This window comes from Tachypleus tridentatus, chromosome 3, assembly GCF_004210375.1.
Source record: "Tachypleus tridentatus isolate NWPU-2018 chromosome 3, ASM421037v1, whole genome shotgun sequence".
Taxonomy (NCBI): Eukaryota; Metazoa; Arthropoda; class Merostomata; order Xiphosura; family Limulidae; genus Tachypleus; species Tachypleus tridentatus.
Window position 1 is genome coordinate 25,493,050 of NC_134827.1, and position 18,194 is coordinate 25,511,243.

At 35.2% G+C, this 18,194-nt stretch overlaps 1 protein-coding gene across 1 annotated transcript in view; it reads right to left on the reverse strand.

Annotated features, from left to right (window-relative positions):
• The window catches only part of LOC143246561 (aquaporin AQPAe.a-like), a 69,077-nt gene extending 59,680 nt beyond the window's left edge, over positions 1 to 9,397 (reverse strand). The window contains exon 1 of the mRNA XM_076493476.1: positions 8,401 to 9,397. Coding sequence (XP_076349591.1) covers positions 8,401 to 8,810 — 410 coding nt within the window. The 5' untranslated portion in view covers positions 8,811 to 9,397. The remainder of the gene's footprint in view (positions 1 to 8,400) is intronic.
• Positions 9,398 to 18,194: the final 8,797 nt, after the last annotated feature.

An 18,194-nucleotide genomic window follows, 5' to 3' on the forward strand; every position in this document is an offset into this window, starting at 1 on the left:
GCAGATATTCATCACCACCCACCGCCAACTCTTGGGCTACTCTTTTACCAACGAAAAGTGGGATTGGGCGTAACATTATAACGCCCCCACGGCTGAAAGGACGAGCATGCTTGATGCGACCGGGATTCGAACCCGCGACCCTCGGATTACGAGTTGAACGCCTTAACGCGCTAGGCCAAATTATTGGGAAAGAAAACTCACAACTTTTATTGGCCATCATGGAAAGTGTTTACATCGGTTCACATTCTGTTATTGGGAGAGAAATCTAATAAAATAACTTTTATTGGCCATCATGGAAAGTGTTTACAGTGTCACGTTATGCCATGAAGTTTATGACACAAACGTAGTTCCTTAACACATGTTATGTGGTTATAAAAGAGACTTGACTACTCTGATATCTTGAAAGTTATAAACCTTTACTATAAAGGTCCCGTTAAATATATGACGTCAATGTTTCCTCATAGTTTTAAAATAATGGCGTTTTGTGTCGGTTATGGTGTATTTTTGTTAAAATATTTCAAGAATGGAGACCTTCACTCAGTATTTTTAAAGTAATAACAATAAAAAGCTTTTTTTAAATAAATATTACGACTTGTCAATAAGTACAGTTAATGACAAGGTTCGATATAATGATGATTACAGATCACAGGGAGGACCATGTAGTTCCAGACTTTAATCTCGAGATCTGATAAACTAAACTTCGAATATTTCGTAATCAGCTGTGCGTTATCTCCAAGGTCAAAAGGCCAAAAATCTTGAAGCCTTTCACGGTCAAACAGTGCAAATAAATTAAAATATTACAAGCATATTAGAGGAGCGTTTCGCAAAGTATATTACGTACAAAATTTCCTTAAAATATATTTCAAAACTAAGATTTATAATAAAAAAAACTGTTGTTGTTTTTGCGTAAATTTGAACTCATAAATTAAAATATTTAATTTCGGAATACAGTTTTTCACGGACACGGAAACTTTTTCAAAACAAAATATCAACAGGTTTGAGGTGGGTTCCGAGTAAAACTATGGCCAAGCGTAATCTGAGGGTTGCGGGTTCGCATCCCCCCGCAAAACATACTCGCCCCTCGCCCTTTCAGCCGTGGGGGCGTTATTATGTGACGGTCAATGTGACCGGCTAGCACAGATAGCCCTCGAGTAGCTTTGTGCGAAATTCAAAAACAAACAGACAAATCTAGTAAAACTATTTGATTAAAAGACTCCCTAGGGTTAATAAAGTTTGAAAACCGCTGAGTTACATCCATAGATAACAATGTTACTTGTTACAAATTTCCAAAGAATATTCTCGAAACAAATCCGTTTCTGATTTTCATTGTGTCCATTATAACAGCAGAAGCTGAGCTGCCTCGTTTCAAAATTGTAGCCTTGATGTTTGTCTACAAGTTGAATGTGAAAAGGTTTGGAATGTCCTATAGCACGAACATATGTTTGTGGTTAAGTATCAAATGAAACTGATCACATCAGTTACGGTCATAGTACCAAATATTATTCGTGCACCTTGTAAGCATCCATAATTACATCTCGGTTAATAGCGTGATTTATCATTTAGTTTCCATTTCCAAGAACGTAAATAATCCTCAATATCTTATAATTCGAACTATAAGTGGAGTAAACAGATACTTTACTTTTGTAACTCCCTTTAATTATACTGACAGTTCTGGATATTAAATTCATTATATATTTTTCAAACTGTGCAAAGTTTATCTTAATACATATTTAATATATTCTTAAACTATTTGCATCAAGATTAGAAATAAATTGAGAAAAATCATTGGGTTTTGTGTAAATAAATATTATATTTTATTTCGGAAAGACACAACTCAAAGAAAATAATATTAACCGCAGAAATAACAGTGTGGCCCATCATTTTGTCTGTTGCAATGTAGGTAATTTGAAGATTAAGGTATGTGTGCGAGATTGTTCAAGCAACATATTACAAATATATTTACTATGATCGGTAAGAAAATACATAAAGAACAACTGTATCAAATAATATGTTTATTGAAGCTTACTTAATTTTATAAAAATATGAAAACTGTTTGTTTCTCCACGAACTAATCCGTGGTCTTTGAGCCAATCTCTCATTCAAATAAGTTGGTTTGGTTTGTTTTGAATTTCGCGCAAAGCTACATCTACGCTAGCCGTCCTTAATTTAGCAGTGTAAGACTAGAGGGAAAGCAGCTAGTCATCACTACCTACCGCCAAATCTTAGGATACTCTTTTACCAACGAATGGTGAGAATGACCGTGACATTTTAACGCCCCCACGGCTAAAAGGGCGAGCATGTTTGGTGTGACGGGGATTCTAACCCGCGACCCTCAGATTACGAGTCGAGTGCCTTAAGCACCTGGTTATGCCGGGCCAAATAACTTGGTAGAATGATACATTGGACCAAAGAGCATGTCATTGGATGGTTATTACCTGCCCCACCTACTCTAAGCCACAATAAAAATATGTATGTTTGTTTGAAGTTACGCCAAAAGCTACACAAGGGGCTACCTGTGCTCTTCTCACCACGGGTATCGAAACCCAATTTCTAGCATTGTAAGTCCACAGATAAAAATATATTTGTTTAGTTAAAGACTTCACAGTCTTGGACTAATTTTTATTCTTTTTGTTTTTCGGAAGGTCTTGGAAAACTTAGAGTGTTTGCGAAATAGAACATTTGTAAAGTAAGTTACGTGTATAAAATAAATCACGCAAATAAGTACAATTATTGGTTTAATTTAATAATTCAAGCCTACCTTCAACCCCTACGTTCCCAACTTGTACTACCTTAAATACAAAGTTAAATTACTCTAAGTACGGAATAAAATGGTAATTTCAATTTTTTTAATGCAGAGCTTTTTAAAGAGTAAAAATTAAATGTTTGAAATTTACAAAATGACAAGTAAATCTATATTTTATTAATCCCTATAACACGAGATTTACTATGTTAGAACACCATTCAAATGTAATCGCTCTGAGACTTTGCATTTAAATTTTATCTGTATCTGCTGCTTATGGTTAGGCTAAACTCAAATAACAGCGGACTCAAGTAAGTTATAAATTTCTTCTTTTCCTATGACGGTATCTAGGTTAAGAATATCATTACCTTTTAGAACCTAGTCGTATCATTGCTTTCACTCGAGCAAAAAAACTTACTCCATTCATCATAAGGTGTATGTTTCCATCAGAGGCGTCGAAACCGGAAATGTTGAGGTGCTGAGCCGCGAAATTCAAAAAACAAACAAACATAGAGGTCGCTAAAAATGTTCTACCGCACTATCTAGTTTTTTCGTCTTTTCAGTAACGCCTTTTTTTAGTATATGAAATTCAAGTTTCGAATTTATTATTTATATTTATATGCCTTGAAACGTGCCATGTGCACCTATTAAAATACGTTTGCTGCGAGATGTTAGTATACAACGTGAGTTGTCTTTCTTCGTACACAGCAAATAACCAACACAGCCGGGAGAGGGCCAGTGTAAAATGTTGGCTTCAGAAGATAAACTGTCATTTAAGGTCGATTTTTCAACAGCCAAGAAGATTGTTAAAATATTATACTGAGATCAGCTAGCAACACAACTGCGTTCTTTGTTATTGTTACAATAAGTATTACGCAAAAGGAAACTGAGTATATCGATCCAGTAAAAAAAAACAAAAAACCCTGTGGTGTAAAAACAAGGTACATCTAAAAATGAGAGAGAGAAAGGATGTGACTTAATGGAACGAAATCAAAACTGGCGACAGAACTGGTAACTACACTAATAGCATTGTCAATAATTTTACAGCAAATATTTATTTATTAGTTAACTATTGAGTGTAATATGTTTTACCCACCATCTTGTCCCAAGTTGAAAACAAAAACAAAAAATGTGGCCTGGCTAACTAATGTATGAATATTTGCTTTAAAATTAATATCAATGCTATAAGTGTAGCTACCAGTTTGGCCGTCATTTTCTATTTCATTCCTTTAAAATTGCAAGCTTAACACCTTTTTGTCATATTTAAGATGTGTTGATTAAGATATCACGACGTTTTATCAATATACACCAACATACCACAGCAAGTAAGAAAATGACACTCAACAGTAACCAACATTATATTTAAAATCGCAATCCTATTTTTCGGAATAGACTTTTACTTTACAGAACCAATCAGGTTATTTGAAATATATGTTAGTAGTTTGTATTACCTAAAACAGTGCTAATAGCTTTCATTATAGTAACGTCATGGAATCTAGATTAACAGTTTCTTGTCATCGCCCACATGCACTTGGTCCAGCAGTATCAATCATAACTATTTACGAGAATTGTTTAAACTAATATCATTAGATGCTAAAAGCTCTTTAATTAGGAGAATTTTATAAAAGTTAGCATATCTGTGCTTAAAATCGGAAAATAAATAATAACCGTCAACCCGTATGATTCTTTTGGAAACTTGAACTAGAAACTGCTAATATAGTTTGCTTGATCTAACCAATACTTGCTTTTACCCTATAGTTTTGCTGCCCTGAACCAGTCACCTTCAATCCGAATTACAAAAACTAAAAACAGTCTACGTTTACTCTTAGGTAAAACTATAGTAAAAATTTCAGACCGTTAGCTCCCGTAACCTTTCTCGCAGACATGCGCCAAAAGTTTCGTCAAAACTGAGCGACTTTTGTTAAATATATTTAGACCAAATTTGACATTTAAATGCCGGTTGTAAAGATTTATAAGTGTATCAAATTTGAAAAAAAATGCATGAAAGTTAAGTATCTTTTTCCTATCAAATAAAATTTCCGTATTTTTAGTGCGAGTAAAAAATAAAAATAAATTCCATCAAATTGGATATTTTATTTCTCGTGTCTTTTTTAATAGATGACCTTGAAATTTGGAATGTGAAATAAGGGTCCAATGGAGCACACCCACTGACAATATGTGATAATTCGTTTTTTTATATACCAAGCTACGTAAAATGGAATATCACCAAACCATTACTCCCGTTAATGACACATACTGAGTCCTGCAGGTTGTTTTGGCAGCTCGACACATAACCACGTGTCTTGAAATACCAAATGAGTAAATGTGGAAAAACACAATAACTGTTTAGGAACGTGAATCATGTGATTAAAGGACAGGCTAAAGTGCAGATTAAAGTAAAAATCTAGTGTAATTGGAATGCCACCACGTAGATAGAATGAGCAAATTAACAACACATCTTATCTGATGTTGCATTTTCCAAAACTATTTCGAGCAGTATAATGAATAGTAACAATCTCATTGTGATTCGGTCATAAGTTGGCGAGCTTATGTCTCTAAAAATCAATGTTTGATACTTCCAGCAGTCCACTGTATAGCTTTGCACTTTAAAAAATCAATAAACAAATACACTAAAATAATAAATATAAATCATAAACATATTTCCTCTACAAGTTCCAGTGAGAGAGATAAAAAGACGTTCCGTCAAAATCTTGCCCACATAATTTATCTTCTTACACCGACTTTAACAGCTTCTTTGTACTTTCACGCTGAGAATGTCTCTTTCTATGTTTACTTGCACAACTCCAAAAGTCAACTAGAATTATCCACTAAAGACTTAATGACATTAGAGGATAAATAAAACGAACGTGACTGAAACGCACAATGTAAAATAAACACGTGTTCATCGATTCTATGCTAAGAATGTGTTCTTGACACAAGAGCGCACAAATCGTGTCTATTTTCACTCTATAATATACAAACATTTTAACAGGTTCGTACCTATACAAGCTACACGAAAATTTCATTAAAACATATACCAATCAATACAAGTTTTCACGTAAAGCGACGCTTCAATACACTGTTCTGCACGTTCAGAAGGCATGAGCAACTTTATACTATCAAGATAAAACTCCAAGCGTTATCTTAGTGAATAAAAGTCACGAAAGATGGACTTTAATTATTTATGTGTTGAATGACAATTTAGTCTTCTTCTTAGCATACACTAGCAGACTGAGGGTCTCGAGTTCGAACCTCCGTTATCAAACGTGTTTGCCCTTTCAACCCTGGGGGCATTAAAAATTACAGTCAATCCCACTATTCGTTCATAAAAGAGTAACCCAAGAATTGGCGATGGATGGAGTTGACTAGCTGCCTTCCTCTAGCCTTAAACTGCAAAATTAGGGACGGCTAGCGCAGATAGCCCTCGTGTAGCTTTGCGCGAACTTCAAAACTAACCAACCCCCCAAAAAAAATCCCGTATTTTGCGAATTGTACTTGATCTGTCACAAATCACTGAACTTAAACAATGTTCGTGAAAACAAACCTATACAGTTTTGTTGTTGTTTTGAATTAAGCCCAAAGCTACACAATGGACTATCTGTGCTCTGCTCATCACGGGTATCGAAACCCAGTTTTTAGCGTTGTAAGTTCGCAGACATGCCGCTGGGAGGAGTATAGTTTTGTTAGTTCTATCACTGAATATAACAAGAAGAAAACTAACTTTAAAAAAAAACTTACAGGAAAAAGCAGTAACAGCAGATTAATCTGAGCTGTGATTTGAGAGTTGTCAGTGGCTCTGTGGCAAGCCAATAGGCTTACGACGGTAAAATTGTTTTAGAATTTCGCGCAAAGCAACACGAGGACTATCTGCGCTAGCCGTCCCTAATTTAGCAGTGTAAGAGTAGAGGGAAGACAGTTAGTCATCACCACTCACTGCCAACTCTTGGTTCACTCTTTTACCAATGAATAGTGTGATTGACTGTAACATTATAACACCCCCACGGCTAAAAGGGCGAGCATGTTTAGTGTGACGGGGATTCGAACCCGCGACCCTTAGATTACGAGTCGAACGCTTTAGCCCACCTGGCCATGCCGGGCCACTACGGTAAAACCTGCAGAGTACAGATAGCTCATTGTGTAGCTTTATGTTTCACGAAAACCAACTTATAAATATAATATTAGCAGGAATAAACTCTACTTCAGTGTTAGAGTATCCGTGAAAAATATTTATTCAGAAAAAATGTAATAACATTATTTTATCCGAAGCTTTAAAAATTAAGAAAACCCACTTCACTTGCTTGAGATGAGCTTACTGTGTTTATAAATTTGTAAAGGTTGCAATATAACTGTTTAACTGCGTATAAAATTATATAACAGATGTTAAAATGTGTTCAGCTTTGTTGAAACCAACAAAATTTAGGAGTAAACACGAGGTCGTCATTAAACTTAAAACCACAATGAAGAATACATTAAATAATTAGTTGTAGCAATAAATAAACAAATACTAATTGAGAAAATATAGAAAATGGATATCATTTTGTGTTTAATATTTGTTAATTGTTTTACCTTATATGCTCTTTAGAAATCAGATTATGTTAAACTGTTCTACTGTCTGTACGTTTGTAATTACACACAAAGCTTCACCGGTTTCTACCGTTGTAAGTCCGCAGATGTACTTGGTATCTCATTCCAGTATCATCAGAATAAAAACATACATATTTATCATGAATATTATCCGGCTTAAATGATGCATCTTTTTTTATATATTTGTGGTTCCTTAAACTATCTTTGTTCTTTTTCCGGAATTAAAACTTCCATTTTTCTTATGCATTCTTTCGTTAATATCAGACTCTCAAAGGTTTGTTTGTAAGGCTTCTGGTCCAAACATGACACACTCATTACTATCGTATTAGTTAACGTTTGAATTTTTTTTTAATATTTGAACGACTGGTAGACAACAGTGACTGTAAAACCGCAATTTATAGGCCTTTAAATGCAATCGTCTGTCAAGAATATCTATATGATTTTGTGATATATATTCACAGCAAGAGTGTAAACATTTTTTTAAAGAAACTGAATAATCAAATATTTATGCAAACAATAAACAGAAACATCTGCTAAAATGTTTACGCTTCCCATTAAACTTTGTCGTTAGAAATGAATTTTTCACTCTCTCACATCGTATAATGACTAAAGTTTCAACTTCTTACACTGTGTGGTCGGTTGAACTCCCTAATTCGGTTTAAGGTCCACGCACGTGATTTCTACCGATAGATCAAACTATCTTTATTATTGTTCTTGTATTAATAAAAACTTTCAGGAAAAAAAACAAAACTAGTCAAACATTTTAGTTCAAACAGAGTTAAGATTGGAAACTAAGAAATAATAATGGCAAACACTATGTAAAATAAAAAAAAATGTCAAATTGTAATAAATGGTCCTAGATGTTGTCTTTTACTTTTTTTTTTTGTTACTTCCCAGTTGCACAATGGAATGTCTGTGAACTTATAACACTAAAAACTACGTTTCAATACCCGTGGTTGACAGACACGGATAGTCCATTGTGCAGCTCTGTGTTTAATTACGAATGTAAATATAATGTTTCTATTACTGTTTTTTTTTTTGTTATCATATTTAAATAAAAAGTGATTTTAACTTACCCATACAGAAGTGCTGCCCCAGCTATAGCCCCACCACACTGAGAGGTTATATAAAGTATAGCCCTAAGCGGGGTGATCTTCTGAGTTAAGAACATGGAAAACGTCACTGCTGGGTTAACGTGAGCCCCGGATATGTGGCCGAAGCACTGGACCAGTGTGGCGATAGTCAGACCACTGGTGAATGCCTTGACCAGAACGTTGGTATGTTCAACATTTGGCCACGATACATGGGCTCCGCAGAGCAAAAACACGTAAAAAAACGTAGCCAAACATTCGGCTATTATAGATCGCCAAAATTCCAGAGTTCGAATCTCTTCGTTCATCGTTTTCTTCCTATTTAAATTGTCGTGAATATTTTCCACTTTGTTGATAAGTTGTAGAAAAAACGACTCCAGAGTCACACTCGCCATTCCTGCACTTTGTTTTTTCTTACTGATTTTCACTCAATTATTGGGAATTAAAGTTTCCTTGGCACAGGAGTTCAACTCTCCGACCTTTGTCCTGCTGGTTGAATGGCTACGAAAGATAACGCCAATGGCTAAGACGTCTTCCCTCCGCGTGACATTGCTACGTTAAAATGAAAATTCTTGCTTAATAGTGCATTTAAGATCTCACAACTTCTCAGAGTCTCATCTTTATAGAGTATGTATATAGCACCCAACATCATTAACAGTATATAAACTTCGACGACTGCACGCCAGGAGGTCGACGCACGAATATACCTACCTGTAGTTGCACTTAAAAAAAAAAAAAAAAAAGTGTTGGCCTTGAGTTTCAACAACCCCTCCCCCAGATAAAGGTGAAGTCAGAATTAATTATGTTAATATTATTAGATATATCATCACCTTTACATAAGTAATTTCTTTCAGTGTTCGAATTAACTCAAATTAACTACGTCACTTCCCCCAACTCACTGCAGTCTCATAAACTTCGTTTCAATCGCCTCCGTCTTACTTCGTACCCTTGTAACCAAGTGCCAGCTGAGACCGTAGCATTCAGAAGAGCGTGCAACGATGTAACGTCATCAATTACTTGCAGGAAGGAGGTGCTTTGCGATTGTAAACAAGCCCACGACATGTACGAGAATCAACATCAATATAACACTGACACAGAAAACTGGAAAAATCGAACTTGAATAAACCATACTTTCGACAGCAAATACTTTGCGGCATTTTCAAAGCCACGAACCCTCGTGTATATATTTATTTTATTTGGCAATTCTAATAAAATACTACTTTGTTTGTTTTTGATGTCCACAGCTATACAATTGGCTGTCTGTTACTTGGTGCTTCCGATATATGAGCAAAGCTACTCTTGTGTGACCAGATTTGACTGTCACCCTTATAACGCACCTAATGCCATAAAGCGCGGAGTGAGATTTTGTTTTTTTCCGGGAACGGGTCACTAACATTGGACCCGTGGATACAAGCTCGGTCCTAGCTTTGTTTTCATCACGGAGACTCGAGCCCTAAATGGTAAACGTTACTGTTCTTCAAGACTGCCGCTGAACCAGCAGAAAACAAAAATATTTTGAAATGGCCGACCATTTAATGCTGACACCCCCCACCAACATCAGTTGCACAGTGGTATATCTGCAGATTGAAACACTAGGAACCTGGTTTCGATACCCGTGGTGGGCAGAGCACAGGTAGCTCTTTGTTCTTAATAACAAACAAACAATTCTATGCTAGTATCGCAATACTGCCTACACTATTTTAAATCCAAGTCAAGTATTAGATTAATGAGCAAGTTCGTCTTGTTTAGGTTTATGTACAAACATAAAACAAACGTTTGATGTTACAAATAAAGAAAAAATCGTCGAGAAACTAGGATCGATAAGGAGCTTAGTAAAAGTAGTCGAAGGTTCGAATCCTCCGTCACACCAAACATGTTCGCCCTTTCGGCTGTGAGGGCACTATAATGTTTCGGTCAATCCCACTATTCGTTGGTAAAAGAGTAGCCCAAAAATTAGCGGTAGGTGATGATGATTAGCTGCCTTCCCTCTAGTCTCACACTGGTAAATTAGGGACGGCTAGCGCACACAGCCCTCGAGTAGCTTTGCGCGAAATTCAAAACGAACAAACAAACAAAGAGTGTAGCCAAATTGCGATATCCTGTTAACATGTCAATACAGAAGGATTCTCTGGCATTTCTTTACCAAGTTACTAAGCAACTGTTTGTTTATTCAAGAAAGACAAACATCTATCGCGCAGTTTTCGTAGGCAGTTGCAGAAAAGCCGTGATTTCAATCAGTCCTAACTAAGACAAAAAAGATCGTTCTTCCTGTTGTCTATAAAACTATCAGCGCGAGTCTGAGATACAATTAGGGTTAGCATCTCGTCGTCACCAATTTATTCCTCTACGTATATCGTATGAGTTTATGTCTTCCTTGGATATTCTACACTCAAAGTGTGCTCGTTTTGTTTATGGATCGATGTAAACACGAAGTCCTCCTAATACTGTAAACGTGATATAATTTTGATCTGTGTGCCAGTCCATTTTTCATTTACTTCAGATTTACCGTAGTTATTTGTTGTTGTTTTTTTACGTAGGCCTACCTCCTCTCGTCATTATTTTATTATGACGTTTACTGAAAGAAAACAGGTATATTAATTAAAGGTTCGGTTCACTTACGTGTTTATTATTGTTTTCTTTCTTTTTTAATGTCGTTGTTTATTAATATTTCGTGCAGATCTACTAGAGGGCACTCAACGCTAACCCTCCCTAATTTTGAAGTAATAGACAAGAGGGAAGAAAGTTAGTCAACACTGCCTACCCGCCAATTCAGAAACGAGATTCGAGCTAGCGACTCACAAATTACAAGTCGAATTCCCTAACCACCATCATAGTTAGAGACTGCAATTAATGTTTTTTTGTTTGTTTGAAGTTCAGCATAAAGCAACATAATGGGTTGTCTGTATTCTGCCCACCATAGCTATCAAAACTCGATTTATAGCGTTGTAAATCCTCAGACATACCGCAATGTCACTGGGATCGACTGAAATTAAAACACAGTGTTCAGCTTATGTGCGATTTTGATGTAAAATGTATTTTTCTCTCACAGCATTTCAACATTCATAATCGAATTTTATCATAAAATTTAAATAACAAATCATTCAAATATTAAGATTTTTCCATAACAAATTACTTACTAGTAACTGACTGCTAATGTACAATATTAGATATATTTGTCACTATTTATGTATCTGTGATATAAGTAAAAGAACCGGAGGAGGCTGGGATGGTGTGGAAGATCGTCTCCAAATTTGACCTAGAAACGAAGTGTTCGTTTCGAGAGAAGAAAATAAAACTGTGTGTGATTATTAGAGAAAGTTACTCTTTCAACTTCAGATTGAATGGTCACTATTAAGACAGTAAATAAAGTTTCTTCAATAATTTTACATGTTTGTTGATTTTGAATTTTGAGCATATCTGCGCTAGCCATCCCTAATTTAGCAGTGTAAGACTAAAGGGTAGGCAGCTAATCATCATCACCTACCGCCAACTCTTGGGCTACTCTTTTACCAACGAATAGTGGAATTGATCGAGACATTATAATGCCCTTACGACTGAAAGGGCGAACATGTGTGGTGTGATGAGGATTCGAACCCGCGACCTTCGAATTATGAGTCGAGTCGATTGTCCTAAGTACCTGGTCTTCTTCAGTCGTGGTCCACCTCCACAGACACACACACACAAAATTGTTTCGCTGCTTTTATATTCATCAATATATTAATTACAGCCAACTGTGGTAACACTTATTTCTTCTTTAGCGTGTATAAACGTGAAAGCTAAGAAAAACTTGAGCAGGATGATAACATGTGTTAATGATTGTATTTACCAAAAAAAGACAGCTAAGTCGACTCATAAATCCAGATTCTTTTGGAATTGCCAGATGGGTGAATCATAGACTTTTTAATGAATAAAAGTTGTTTTACTTAAAATTGTCTGTTTAACTGTGTAATGTTGCAACTTTGTAATGGATTGAAATACTATTTCCTCCTGAGGCTATAAAAACAGGTTAGGCTGTCACCTTTCTGCTTGAGATTGTCTTTATTAAAAACATTAAAAAACAAATCGCTATATAATTAGACAGTAGCGATAATTTTTTTTAACAGAACTACTAAGTGCAAAGCTATCCAATCACTAGCTGTCCAACTGCATTCGTTATAATCATTTCTACTCTGTTACCCAATTTGTATGCAATTTTCTGGTACGAAACGCCTAGTATTTCTTCTTTCAGGAATTAGTACAATAATAAAGCAATCGGAGAGTAGACCACACAGTGACATCTATTGGCCACACTAGCAACACAAAGAATAATTAACAAATATTCATACTACAAACCAGCATAGTATGTTTTAGATTTGTAGTTTATTTGCTGTTAAGCAAAAAACTATACAACTAGCTATCTGTGTTGTGCCCATCAGATGTATCAAGACCCAAATGTCAGCGTCATAAGCCTTCAGAATTACAGCTAAAATTATAAAGGTGCTAAGAATAAAATACTAAAAGAGAAAAATCGAATATTTATTAAACAGTTAACTATCAATAATAACTTATATGAACATTTAAATTAATATTACTTTTTTATAATTGGTTTAAAGCAGCAAAGTACAAAAAGGTTTTAATCAATCCATGAAACTTGGTCCTTTCATTAACCGTACATCTACATTTTAGTTACACGTATGTATAGGCGAAAGAATTTGGCAACAGGTGCAAAGCCTAGACATACAACGGGGAACTAAAACGAACTGAGACAAAGAAATCGCTCGAGGGAGATAAACCAAATAACTTCCAACTATTAGACTCAAAAAGAGTTTTTGTAATATCTCTGCTATTTCACGCTCTCTAGTGAATATGATGGTACGTGAATCACGTGCGTTCAGAGAATATATGTACATAGAGAGGATGAGACAGAGTTATTTCAACGATTAACTGAACCAACAGCAATAAAACTGGTATCGCGATTAGTAAATTTTTATTTTACGTCTGCTCAGCAAGTCATACATATGATAACACGCTACTGGGATTTTTTTTATCTAAATGTAAACATATTATAAATAATTTTATACGATTTGTACTTCTCTCAGCCACTAGCCCCCCAGCGGCACAGCAGTGTGTCTGCGAACTTACAACACTATAAACAGGTTTTCCATACCCATGGTGGACAGATCACCCGGCATGACCAGGTTGTTAGGGTGTGTGACTCGTAATCTGAGGGTCGCGGGTTCGAATCCCTATCACATCAAACATGCTTGCCCTTTCAGCCGTAGAGGTATTATAATGTGCAGTCAATCACACTATTCGTTGGTAAAATAGTAACCCAAGAATTGGCGGTGGGTGGTGATGACTAGCTGTTTTCCCTTTAGTCTTACATTGCTAAATTAGGAACAGCTAGCGCAGATAGGTCTCGTGCAGCTTTGCGCGAAGTGCAAAGGAAACAAAACAAACAATCAAATACTTACAAGAAACGAGTCGCTCTTTTCATTATTCATAAAGGGCTTTTCCTGAAAAAAATTGTCCAAAAAGAAGAGGTAGAACTTCTAAAGTAATTCGAGACGAAATTTGTTGAACTTGTAACCCTCGTGATTAACGTGCCAGGCTGCGGATCGAAAGACCTAAGGTTACTGCTAAATACGCTCTGTAGGTGCAGTATAAGATTGACAATAGCCCAGTTATTTAATTTGAAGGTCGGTAAAGCCCATGTGGTGGCGAATATTACTGACTAGGTATTTTCCCTTTTGTTAATAGTTCAAAACTGGAGGAGAATACAGTTGAATCCTAAGAACCTCAACATGGTGGTTTAGGTGTAAGGTGAGATTCAGGTTGAAAACAGTTTCTTATTATGTGGTGTGATTTGTATGAAGGCGTTTGATTTCCGTGCTATGCTTAAAATTGCACACATATCTGCTATAATTGTATGCTAAAACTTCGAAAACCAATATCAATTACAATAAAATATATTAACTAGAAAATTACAAATATTTGTGTATGTAGTACGTATCTCGTGATCGTGGGTGATAGTGCAAAGTTTGAAGACTTTCCTGGAAATCACTTTAGTCATTTTACAAAAAAAAAAAAAAAAAAAAACATGTTGTTTTCAATACTCGTGGTGGGCACAGCACAGATAGCCCATTGTATAATTGCGTGCTTAACAACAAATTTCTTGAAATTCCCCCCTCAGTGGCTCAGCGGTAAATTTGAGGGCACATACCGTTAAAAATTCTGTTTCTAGACTTCCATACTCATGGCTGACACAGCATAGACAGCCTGTTGTGTGGCTTTGTATTTAAAAACAAACAGTTATCATGAATGTTACAAAAACAAAGGAACATGAATAAATATCCCATAATAAGTTCGGGAATCTCGAAGTTTCTTTAAATTTATGGCAGGTAATTACGCAAAAAGTAGTTCATGAGTTAACGGATGCCGGTGTTTACTATCTTATCTCCCCTCTAGTCTATTATCATTCAAAATTAAAAACGGCTAGCCCAGATAGCCCTCAGGTAACACTGTCGAAATTCAACAAACATCTCACTTTAGCTTAATTTCTTTCCTCGGGTTATTATGATCAAGGGTGGTCAGACATTATGTCGTCTATTTGAAAACATTCATTCTTTCTGCTGGTAAGCACAAACATTTGGTTCACCAGTATTTCCATCATATCCTCCTTGACACAGTAGTTAAGCCAATACGTTGCTTCCTGGAAGACATACATCAGCAAATGTAGAATACTTATGGCCACGTATCCTTCAGTCAGTATCTGGAGACTGATTTTTGCAAAAGCTACTTGGCAATTTTACCAAAATAAGTGAATCTTCTCTAAAAGCTATTTATTACACAATAAAATTTACCACCATCTATTTTCTATAATTCAGACTAAAATATTATTTGCAGACTATTTTTATGGGTTTTTTTTCTAATAACTATATGGTGTTTTAAAACAACTCTTTAGAAAAAGCTAATTGAAATCTTATACAAGCGGATGAAATGCCTAAATTATTCGGTGTTCTACGTTTTTGCAAAAACATTTCACTAAACATTACGAACAGATGAACGTTTTTTTCTTAGATACATTTTAAAAGTTCTGCTTATCTTTTGCTCTAATTCTGATATATTAATTAACAGTTTCATCCTTTAATATGGCCATTTTGGATTTGGATGCTGTAATTTATTATGTATTTATTATTTATCTTTGACAAAACTCATAAAAACAAATCTAACTTTTGAATATTGTTGAGTTTTGGGCTTGTATAATTTGTCAAAATAATTTAATAGGGACTCGTCTACTGGTATATACAATGGCTGTTTGTTTTTTGGTTCACCGTGGATTTCAAATAGGTCTGAGCAATGGTGGTAACGGTATTTAGGCTAGAATTTAAGCTTAATCTTATGTGTACCTGGTTGTAGTGATACTTATAATTCCTTATTAATATGTTCATTAAATAAAAAATCATATAACTAATGTTTTGAAAATAATAATAAGATATATACCATTTCAATTATCATTAATGGTACTGAAACATCGCATCTAATTTGGTCTTCTTTGTTATTATTCTACAGAAGGGGATCAATACCCTCTGAACGCTCACTTATGATGTTAGTGGCATCCAATGTGGAGTCTCCATCGCGATTTATGGACCACCAGTTATTAGATTCAAACACACAGAACTACCTTCAGAATCTCTGAGAAACGCCTGCAGTTACCCAAGTAAACCGATTATCCAGCCAGGTGAATCCCAGTGATGACCCAACCACGGAGAAAAGAATTTGCCATACAACTCCAATTAATTAATATAATATAAAAGTAAAAAAATTCCAAACCTTTTTTTTTTGGCTGTTGTTCTTGACCATTTTTGTACTGTTTAGATTGCAGCAGCATTGGTAGGAATAACATTTCTCCTCAAAATATGACCCATAAATCTAAACTGTGCCCACATTGGGGTGTATTTTTTCTTAATAACGTTTATAGTTCTCTTCAATATGAATACTAATTTGGTCAGGGTTTTACGTCATATACTCAAAATCATGTTCACACTGATGGACACAGGAGTATTAGAATCCTCACCTTATCGTAGTATCCTCACTTTATCGTACGTAACTGAGACATTGCACAATTCAAAACGAATTACAGTCAATTCAACCAATGTCATGTTTGCGGTAAATACACTTTTAAACCATTAAGGACGCAATTATTTTAAAAACTTCCTTTACTAGTACGAAGATCTTCTCTAATTTAGCATCTCCAAATTTTCTCTAATTATACAATTCATTTAGCAGAATTCACCAATTTTTTTCTGACGCTGTGTTTATCTTACTTTAAATCACAATGTAACACGTAATATGTCTGTATTCCAAACTGTACAACATATACACCCAGAATTTGAGTAGAGGTACATCATATCAATACACTCACTAAAGGCTAGCTTATTTATCGCTAAGTTGAATCAATTTTTCAGTCTATAGATACTGGAGTTAATTCTGGTAGAAGAAAAACAACCTAGGCCATAGCGGTGAAAACAAGCAAAATTTTGAGTGTTAACTTCAATCAGAATTTCTACTTGTGTAAAATTAATCCTCATTGGGGCACACTACAATTGCCTAGTTATCAATATCAGTATTACCTTATATATTGATTTTCATTCTGAAACATCTACTAATCAGAACAAGCTCATGGTCACCTTCGACCTAAACTGTGGTAGTTTATCACTACCTATATTCTAGTTAAGTAATTTAAGTATTCATATATTCATTTAAAAGGTGTCTGGCCTACTACAGTATATAGAAATCTATGTGTTCTATAGTTCCTTAAAATAACGATAATTTCTCAGCTCATTTATTTCTGAAGTTTCGTAAAGTTTTCACTTAATACGTTGATCGAGAAAGTCATTAAGTTTCTTTTTCCCTAGCTACTTTTTGTTCTGTGTCATTCACATAGATCAGAAGTTTTCATATTTCCATGGTAAGGATAGCTTCAAAGCCACTTGTAGTACGTAAGGACATACAGTTGTCTTTTCTACTGGCAGTCAGATGAAATCCTGAGTTAAGCCTCCCTTGTGCATCAGGCAAGTCAGACATTGACGAGTTAACTCAGTAAATAATATGAGAATTATCCAATATGGAACACGACTTCAACATTATTAGTCTTGTACCAGCACATCCGGATTAAAGAATCTGATAAATGTAGAATGACTTCAAACTTATCTCTTAGTAGAGACAACTGTCCGTTGTGGCACTATAGTACATTTTCACTGTGTTTGTTTAAATACAGATTGTTTAAATTGATTGTTAATCATTATTACCTGAACATACTACACTGTTGCATGTTGGAAGCTTATATGTGCCACTGTTATTGTAGGGAAATAAAAAAAAACTCAGTGGCCACATACACAGCATTCACCAGCAGCAAACGATTCGTTTCTTTCTAGTAGTGCCTGAAGAATGAATAATGATTTCTTATCAGGGAAAGAAATGAGTTTACCTTTCCAACTGTCTGTGAAACACATGGCCACATTTATTCTTGGAGTCATTTCTCTATTCCTTTTGAATGGAAGTATCACAAGGAGGTTACAATAAAAAATAAATGATTATCAGTAACAGTTGTCAGACCAGATTTTAAGTACTAAAGTAACCCGTAGTTCATTGCTGTCAACAAAGAGGCTCCTTCTCCATATCTGGTAGTATGTCACCTCAATTATTTGTCCTTCTATAAACTTTGTTTCAAGTGTGTTCCTTTTCTATTGACACATTGAATGGACAGTGTATTTAGTAAAGACAATCTGATAATCTAT